The following is a 10,426-nucleotide window of genomic DNA, read 5'->3' as shown; positions in this document are numbered from 1 at the left end:
AAAAAATTGAACTTTAAAAACAATATTATTTTTTGGTGTGATTGGTGAGAATTAATTTTCTAGATGGTGCAAGTGAATGCAATGGTATTTCCTAGAGTAGGTACAATAAGATATAATTATTATCTTGGAAACAATCATATATACTTAATAATTAGATTGAATACAAGATGCTATCATTATTTAAATAGATTCAGAATAAATATTCATTTATTTGTAATGGTTCTCTAATAAAATTGAAATCTTATGCCATGATCACAAGGATTATTCTTCCCATGACAATAATTGTCATTTGAAATGTTTATTGAATTGATAAATTATTTGATAATTTTATTATTTTATTAGGGTAATGATATAATTGAATAATTATTATTCACATATGTAACATATATTAATGGTAATATTATATTTATTTTTTAAGTATGCGATATATTATTATAATATTTTTATTTAGTATTTTAATCATTTATAATTGTGAGATTCCAGTTTAAGAGGGATCATGACATTTTTACATTATTATGAAGATTCTAGCAAGTCAAGAAAATGAAATTACATGAAAATGAGGTCTAAAATGAAGATTTGTTTTAATTAATTGTCAAAATGCATGCTTCTATAATTTTCTTGGGACAATTGAACCTTATAAAGCTAATCTAGAGGTCCTTAATAGGCCTTATATAGGTAGCAACATTAAACCATTTTTGCTTATGATAAAAAAAAGGTTTTTCCACTTATGACAAAAGACTATACAACTTGGATAAAAGTGATGTAAAAATTATGGATAGTGGTATGATCTAACTAAGGGTGTTATATTTTTTTTCCAATACAAAATAAACAAAATGCAAGAAGAAATAATTTTTTTGGTAAACAATGGTTTTACAAATTCTTTCCAACACAAAATTAAAAAATTGCAATAAGAAAGGAAAAAAAGATGCACCAATTGTGCTTGGATATGGAAATTTGATGGGAGAAGCTTTAAGTGGAGGCTATCTTGAGTGAGTCTTCTCTATTGGCTCCTAGCTTTGGTTTTTTAAACAACATTTATTTTGTCAATGTTTGAGAACTTTATAATTGTATTGTTTAAGCTTTTGTTTCAAGTCCCCTTAGAACAAAGATAAGTTTTTAATAAATTAAATTAGTTCGTGTGTTTTAAATAGGTTGAAAATTTTATAAAAGATAAAAGCATGTAGTTTTTGCACAACATTCTTTGTAAAAAATGCATATCAAAGTAGAACAATCAATTGAAATCAATATTTAAAAAAAATATTTAGACATTGTTTCTCATAATTAAAATATGTTTTTAAATATTTCAATTAAATTTTGTCCATAAAAAAAGGCGAAGTAAATGGAATATGGAAGAAGCCTCAAAAAAAATCCTATAACACAAAATGATTTCAATGAATGGGCTTTCATATAAATGATATTTTTATTGAAAAAAAATTAAAATAAAAAATTTGAGCTTTACAACAAGTACAATAGATGGTGCAAGTGAATGCAATAGTATTGCCTAGAGCAAGTATAATAATAATATATTTTGAAATATACTTCCAAATGAGAGAGCTACATTGGAAGACCCTTCTTCTGAAGGGTGAAAAATATCTTTGGTCCAACATAGATGCCTAATTTGTTCTAGCCACCTACAATTCTTTTCCATCCACAAACTTAATCTAGTTTTAAACCCTTACAATTTCTAACTTTCTACTTTTTCAACACAAGTGTGTACAAATTATATCTACAACAAATCTGTATGTTCATTTTCTTCTATCTAGTAAACATTAAGGCAACCTCGAAAAAAAATTACATTTTTATTTATTGAAATTGATTCATAATGAATTTTATATCAAATTGATTTTTAAAATTTAAAATTAATAGTTTTTTTAAAAACTAACAATGAAATTAATTTAATTATAATGCTAAAATGTTTAAATATTTAAAGAGTGAGAACATACAAAAATTATATAAATGTAAAACTAAATATTAGAAAATAAAGAATTATTACTCTTATATAAAACAATACAAATAATATTTAATTATCAACAAATAAAGAAATACATTTATTGTTTATTTCTTCAAATACTAAAAATATTGACATTTCATATATATATAAAATCATTTAAACTTAAATTTATAAAATTTTAAATAAAAACTTAAATAATCAATGGTAAGTAATCAAAATTTTCAATATTAAATTTAAAAAATTATGAAAATATTGCAATTTTACAAAACTTTGTATTTATCATAAATTACATTAATTATGTACAAAGAAAATCAATCTCCCTATCTTTCATTCCTTATCATATAGTCTATCAACAATTGTGCGTAACACCGGTAGACTTTTCCACTCTTCAGTTTCTTTCAGATCTACCCGAAACCCCTTCTTCACTATTCTATTGTACCTCCCTAAAAATATACTTAATAATTCCCACGTTTCATCTTCGCTGTATTCACTATATTCTACCACTGTAACTAGTGATTCTCCTTGACGCATCTTTAAGTCATGGCCATACCAGATGGAAATAATTTCATTGATTTCCTCTGCCAAAGTGGAGCTATCGATCGCAACCACAAAGCATACAATAACAGCGCCCAATCCTGACCAATCGGGATAATAGTTGTCAGTACTTATTTCAGTTGCTCCGTCAACGGCAAAATTAGCATCAGAAAACAGATGCTCATTTAAAGATGACTCCGCTCCATCCACTGCTTTACCGATCAGACACGTACACTTTGGCAAAATCTGAAAAAATACAAAATAATCATAGTCAACCAGGGTAAATTCTTTTCATTCACAGATACCTCAAAACATTCTTTGCGAAAATATATACCATTTTTAACAACAAATTACAAAACAAAGCTGAATGTCAGCCACCACCACCATGGGTGGAGAAGCAGAGTGGAGCCTCCATTCGCCATCATCACCGCTAAAAGAGCGGTGGTGGGAACTCTGGGAGCACAGTGTGTGCGAGTGGCAGCCTGAGGACTGGTGATCTTTCTCCCTCAGCTGGCACTGCTTTGGCAGCCTGAGATTGCTACGTTTTTTTTGATGAATAGTTGTTGTTTTCGGTTGAAACCATGTTTTTAAGTCCGCCTTCGACCATGTGAACTCATTCGCAGGGTGATCTTGTATCCTCCGATCTTTTTTTTGTGAATTGTAATCTTAATATATTTTTATTAATAAAACAAGACTATTCATCAAAAAAAATTAGAAAAAACACTTTCGTTAAAAAATGATATTTATGACTGTGGTTTAGAAAAGGAGTATGTTTACCTTCCACCTATCGATGAAATACCGTGTTACAGCATAGCCGCAATCAGTCAGTCTCGTATATTTTGGCACATGCAACTCTTCAATTGCTGATATGATCTTTAGATTCTCAAACGAGTCAATCTCAATTCGCTCCAAGGAGATCAGTCTGCCAAGACAAGGCAACTGAAGCGCAGGACACTGGGAAATGCACAGATGTGTAAGCTTTATAAGATCGGCAATTCCTGCTATTCCTTGCAAAACTGTACATCCGTATACATCCAATTTGACGAGTGTTGTGGGCAGCGTGATGTTCTGCAGCTTCTCGCAACACTCAATCTTAATTTCCTCCAAGCAGCTCAGGCTGCAGAGACGCCGCAAATCAAGCTTAGGAGACACGGTAACGTACAGCTCTATATGCCCTCTACGAATTCTGATTCCTTCTTTTCTTTGCAAATCCCCATATCCTGTTATTTGGAGACTGACGCATCCTGTTGGTAAAGTAATTTTCTGTAGCTCCTCAATAAAGTCAATTTCAAATTCCGCCAAGTCAGTCACTCCGGCAAAGCTTGGCAACTCCTCAAGTGCAGGGCACTGTTTGATAATCAGCTGTGTAAGCTCTGTAAGATCGCCAGCTACTGCTAGTCTTTGCAAAACTCTACAACTTTGGACATCCAACTTGATGAGCGATGTTGGCAGGATGATGTGCTGTATCTTTTCACAAGACTCAATTTTAATTTGCTCCAAGCAACACATTTTGTCAAGACATGGCAACTCCTCAAGCACAGGACACTTAATAATGTTCATCTGTCTAAGCTCCAAGTTACCTGAAACACTTTCCAAATTTTCAAGACTATCCAGGTTAAAATATTTTAAATTCCCACAACCATCAATTATAATCCTCTTCAAGCAACTTGGACCTGTTAGATTTGGAAACTTCCCAAGCTGTGCACAGTAACGAATGCTTAATTTTAACACATTTTTACAATCAAACATTATTTCTCTCAAAATATCACAGCTATCCAACTCTAAATGTTCCATCTTCACATATCCATCGACTATTACCCTCTCCAGACACTTCATACCACTGAGACCCAAGTAGGCAAACTCCAGCATATTGCAATCAGAAATCTTCAATTCTACAAGCTGTTCAAGGCTAGATATTCCTGACACACTTTTCAAATAATTACAGTTTTCAATAGTAATTTTTTTTAAGCAACTCAGATGTGTAAGCCTTAGCTCCTCAAACCCTAGACATTGAATAATATTTAATTCAACAAGGTTTGGGAGATTTGACGGCCCCAACACACTTTTCACATAATTACAGTTTTCAATAGTAATTTTTTTCAAGCAGCTCAGATATGGAAGCTCCTCAAACTTCAGACATTTGCTAATCTTTAATTCCATAAGGTTGGAAAGATCAGGCATTGCTGATAATATTTTGAATTTTTCACAACCGCTTATCTCAAGAGTTTTCAATGTTCTTATCCTCGATAAATCCACTTGAACAAGATTTTCCATTTCAGATAGTTTTAGATATTGCAGGCGCTGACAGCAAATTCCGCAAATTAAAATCTTCAATACAAGTCTACAGCCGTGAATCTCTAGATCTTCAACCTGACTCATTACTGTTCCCTCATTATTCAAAACCACTTCCCCTTCCCAAAGCCGTTTGTAATCATAGATAACTAAAGAATTAAAATTAGTCCTGTCTTCAGTATCATTGTAAGCCAGGTCTCCTATTAAAACCTTGTCTCTTATCTTTAAACTATGGACATTCATTCTGAGCGGTTCAAACAAAGACCAAATATCTGTTTGGATGTCCTTAGCATGCAAAACTAACATTTTCATGTTATCTAATTTTCCTAAAAAAACTGGAAACTCTTCCACAAAGGTGCTTTGAATCTGAAGCTCTTTCAAATGGGAAGGTACCTGTTATTCAAAATATACTTGTTTTAAACTTTCGGGTGTAAACAATAGTCAGGAAACTACTATAACATAATGTGCATCTACTGTTCTACCATTGTCTTGTCTACGACGCACCCAAAATGTCTCATTTACTGCCATTATGTATTTCAATTTTTAATTAACATGATGTTAAAAGAAAAAATACCTGCACATTGCTCTTCCACAACTTTCGGAAACACCCATTGCTGATTCTTAAACACTGCAACTTTTGAAGAGGAATCCATGAAGGCAGGCTTGTTTCAATGTCTAAATTAAGGTCAGGAAGACTCTGATTCTGGTACTCAAGCTGAAGCCATTGCAGAGAACTCTCAGAACTATCTTCCGGTTCCCCTAAAATGTATGTAACTTCACAGCCCATGGATTTGTCTAAAAAGGAATGAAAACATCTACCTTTGGTTTGTGTCAGGACATTTTGAAATCCCTTTGATTCCTGTATGCACAGTATGTGGATTACATTTGTGTGGTAGCGAGAGTTTAAGAGTTTAAGAACTGGAAGTACAGTGGGAAGGCAAGCATACCAAAGATTGCAGATGTTTGGGATTCCACACACGACGAGGATGGGTCAGCTCATCTGCCATTTCTCTTCCTAAGTCCCGAAGGTGGTCATGCATTCTCAGAACAGAGCGGACCGGGCTAAATTCCCACTTTTCCACTACCTGGTTCAGATGGCTTACTTCCACTTCCTCGACGAGACATTTCTCTTTTAGTGTTTCCAATGCATGACGAGGTCTCCATCCAGATCCCCCCCATATAGTCATGGCCTTGGTAAAAGACATGTCAATGTAAAAGCAAGCTATATCCATGAATATTTGTTTTTCTTCGTTATCTAATGCATCAAAGCTTATCTTCAAGCTCTTCTTTACATCTCCAGGGAGTGCCTTTCTGACTTTTACCAATTCGTCCTGCCAATACCATTGGGGTCTGCCAGAAACATGCCGGCTCAGAACTATAAGGGATAGAGGTAAGCCCCCACATATAATAACGAAGCCCTCAACTAAAACCTCGTACCCTTCATCCGGTTGGGGTTGCTTGAAAGCGTGCAAACAAAAGAGTTCTCTCCCATCTTCTCTATCCAGTCCTCTTAAATGATAAGCAATATCAATTCCCGCACATACAAGAACCCTTACATCTCTGGTCGTAATAATTACCAGATGATTATTATTACCATGCTCATTCAATATGTCCATGGGTAACAGGGCATCTAACTGTTCTACATGATCAATGTCATCTAAAACAATTAGGAAACTCAAAGAGCTGCTCCTCCCCAAGAGATCCCTCAGATAGCTCGTCCCTTCATTATTACTTGGAAAACTGCGATTAACTTCAGAAAATATATCTTTGACGAGTTGGCTTTGCAATAGAGGTAAAGTACCCCTGGCACAGGCTTCCCGCACGTCAAACAGAAAGCTTGCTCTTGCGTAGTTTAACTTCTTTTGATTGAACAGCTCTTTGGAGAGAGTTGTCTTCCCAACCCCACCCATACCGAAAATGCCAACGACATTAGCTTTCCCTTTTGCTGGTTTCTTCATTCCACACTGGCTTTCGAAGTCTTGAACAAGCTCATCAAGGCACCGCCTTTCAAAATCTTTAACGAGCTTATCAAGTCCGACTGGATGTTTGGCAACATGTAAAAGTCTTGTCCTGTGCACTTCTTTTTCCACAGCCGACAATATGTCTCTGCAGTCGCTGGCACTGCAAGAAAAAGAGGAATGTGAGGAGGACGAAATTTTGCTAATTTCACTTTAACCATTTTTGTTACAAGAGAATATACACAAGTGGGTTTCCCAAGTAAATTGGAAACATGCAGAAAGCTTACTCTGAATTGTTTTTGAATTCATAGCCTGCTGCATATGAAACTTGTTCAAGGGCTTCCTTCCACGCTTTGAGCTTCTCCTCGTGATATCTGCCCTTCTTTTCATGTTCAATGAATGCCTCAGTGTATGCTCCCTTTTCTATGTAGCGGAGATCAGAAGGCTTCACTTGATAAAACACGGGGACAATTTTGCTCTGACTTTGTAACATGAGAACAAGCTCAGCCAAACACCAAGCTGACTCTGCATACTTCGGGGAAAATATGGCGATGTGTACCTTTGCAGAGAAGATGACAGTCTCAATGGTTGAAGGAAATGAGTCTCCAAGCTCTTTCTCTTCTGAATCAAGAAATGTCTTTATCTCTAGATCCCTAAGGGAATTGTACAGCTTAGTAGCCAGAATTTGCTTGACATCGGCGCCTCTGTGGTTGATGAATACATCATGCAATCTGGAAGATTTTTCTATTCTCCACATTTTGTTGGGAGGTTCAATTCCAGAGAAAGCATCTTGCTGGTGAGATGAAGATGTAGAAGCCATAAATGCAAGGAGAGGGGATGAAACACAGAGCTAAGAAAATCCGGCAAACGATGGATATGATTTGAGGGAAAATGGGGTGAAAAAGAAAAGATGAAGGCCTGCATATAAACAGATTGTCCTGCATCCTCCTTCGAGAAAGGGATTGGGAAATGAAGGTAAGCTTTCCCTGTTTGTTTCTTGTTGGAAATAAGTGAGAAAATGGCTAGAGAAAGACAGAGACCGCTCTATTGAACCCTCCGTCCTCCCTCCTTCCTCAAAATAGACAAGGAAAGAAAATTGAATGGCGAATTGTAAGCAAATGGGATTTCCCAAGTAAAATGTTTTGGTTTTAGGAATCTTGGGCAGAGTTAACGATGATGCTCTCCTACAATCATTCTTTAAAAAAAAACACTTTTTTCAGATCATCTCGATGACAGGAAACACCAATGCAATTTCGGGATTGTTTCTTCTCTTTTCAAACACATGGTATTAATGGACCTTCGCCTTAAAAAAATATTTTCATTCTATTTTAGGTAGGGCTCCTCCGTGGAACTCCACGCTCCTTTCACATGTGAAACTATTTTGGTGGGATTGCAGTGACTTTATATTCCAACTTTATATTCCATCTTGGATAGAAAATCCAATTATAATACATCTGATAATATAAGATATTGTCTAGGGTGAAATTTCCAATTCAAACATTTGGCTCCATCATGTGTTAGGCTGGTGGAGAATGAGACATCTGACAACATAAATATTGCCGAGGGTGAAATTTCCAATTCAAAAACTTGGCTTCACCATGTGTTAGGCTTGTGGAGAATGAGACATCTGACAACATAGATATTGCCGAGGGTGAAATTTCCAATTCAAACACTTGGCTCCACCATGTATTAGGCTGGTAGAGAATGAGACATCTGACAACATAGATATTGCCAATGGTGAAATTTGCAATTCAAACACTTGGCTCCACCATGTGTCACACTGGTGGAGAATGAGACATCTAACAACATAGATATTGTCGAGGGTGAAATTTCCAATTCAAACACTTGGCTCCACAATGTGTTAGGCTGGTGGAGAATGAGACATTTGACAACATAGATATTGTCGAGGGTGAAATTTCCAATTCAAACACTTGGCTCCACCATGTGTTAGGTTGGTGGAGAATGAGACATCTAACAACATTAATATTGCCGAGGGTGAAATTTCCAATTCAAAAACTTGGCTCCACCATGTGTTAGGCTTGTGGAGAATGAGACATCTGACAACATAGATATTGCCGAGGGTGAAATTTCCAATTCAAACACTTGGCTCCACCACGTATCAGGCTGGTAGAGAATGAGACATCTGACAACATAGATATTGCCAACGGTGAAATTTTCAATTCAAACACTTAGCTCCACCATATGTCACACTGGTGGAGAATGAGACATCTGAAAACATAGATATTGTCGAGGGTGAAATTTCCAATTCAAACACTTGGCTCCACAATGTGTTAAGCTAGTAGAGAATGAAACATCTGACAACATAGATATTTTCGAGGGTAAAATTTCCAATTCAAGCACTTGGCTCCACCATGTATCAAGTTGGTGGAGAATGAGACATTTGACAACATAGATATTATCGAGGGTGAAATTTCCAATTCAAACACTTGGCTCCACCATGTGTCAGGTTGGTGGAGAATGACAATCCCCTCCTTATGTAGTGGATTACACTTCTGTTTCACCATTTTTTATATTGATGGAAATAGATTTCTTATATTCCATATTATTGTAGAACGTAATTGCACTATCTCCATTGTCACATCTAGCATAGGACACTTCTTTGCAATATGTAGGATCCATTTATGATAGATAGTGTTCGAGTCAATATTATTGTCAACCAGGAATAGTAGTTCATAGTTATTGTGTACCAAGGATAGTAATGCATGTCTATTACAATATTTTAGTTACTAGTTGTAGTAAAAAAAAATATATATATATCTTTTAATTAATTTAATGCAGACTCAATTAATAATAAACTTTTACTTGAGAGTGCACCTCCAAATCTCCCCCAACCATGTACCTATCCTGGAAACAATTCCATCTTGTTGGTCCAAAAGAAAATTTCAAAAAAAAAATCTTCCTATATGTCATGTTCTCCATTTTGTCGTGATAAATAGCCACTAGTTTCCATTTTAGTTTATTGACAATGTAGTCAATTTTGATCATAAATATTGCAATTATTAAATATTTTGAATGTTTATATATTGTTAGTTCTAAGAAGTATAGGCAGTTTACTCCATTCTCTTGTTCATCTAAGTCATGAGTACATGGGACCTCAATAAATCAAAGAAAATTAATGCAAGGAGGATTTTTCATGATTTCATGATGTGTCAGGTCAGTATGTAATTTCAAGATTGTCTTGGTTGTAACTTAAATAGTGAATTCTCATTCTTCACACCAATACTATAGTTGATGAAGATGCATTTAATTTCCTATTACCGAACATTAAAATTTTCTCCCTTGTCATATGAGAATGTCTCACGACCACATACATGACAATGCTAAAGTAATACTTGCAATCACTCAAAAATGGTATAGTAAAACAGATGCCCCTGATCTCAAAAATTAACAAAAAATCATCAAAAGTCCTAACACAAAAGGTAATCTATTTCTACCACCTAATCTAATTGATGTATGAAATTGCATAAAATGCTTAAATTGCATTAATCATCTAAATCACCTAATTTATAAATAAACAACATTAACTGACAAGAAATCATCCCATTCTTTTTAGTTTAATTCAATGGCCTAGTGCATTAATTAAATTGAACCCTTTCGCCAATTACATGTGAAAGAGGAAATTAAAATTGACTAAAAGGAATTAAATCTCCAAAATATCAATCGTTGAATT

General features: G+C 34.9%; 1 protein-coding gene across 1 annotated transcript; it reads right to left on the bottom strand.

Moving 5' to 3' along the window:
* Positions 1 to 2,201: 2,201 nt before the first annotated feature.
* LOC149545249 (disease resistance protein Roq1-like) lies at positions 2,202 to 7,996 on the bottom strand. The gene is made up of 5 exons (XM_089790608.1): positions 7,023 to 7,996; positions 5,725 to 6,898; positions 5,352 to 5,636; positions 3,263 to 5,170; positions 2,202 to 2,731 (listed from the first exon to the last, which is right to left on the bottom strand). The coding sequence occupies exons 1-5, from the start codon at positions 7,553 to 7,555 to the stop codon at positions 2,279 to 2,281; spliced, it is 4,353 nt and encodes a 1,450-aa protein (XP_089646734.1). The 5' UTR covers positions 7,556 to 7,996; the 3' UTR covers positions 2,202 to 2,278.
* Positions 7,997 to 10,426: the final 2,430 nt, after the last annotated feature.

The sequence above is a fragment of the Cupressus sempervirens genome, chromosome 7, assembly GCF_028749045.1.
Source record: "Cupressus sempervirens isolate cs-2001-9-10 chromosome 7, ASM2874904v1, whole genome shotgun sequence".
Taxonomy (NCBI): domain Eukaryota; kingdom Viridiplantae; phylum Streptophyta; class Pinopsida; order Cupressales; family Cupressaceae; genus Cupressus; species Cupressus sempervirens.
This window is presented reverse-complemented; position numbering and strand designations above follow the sequence as displayed.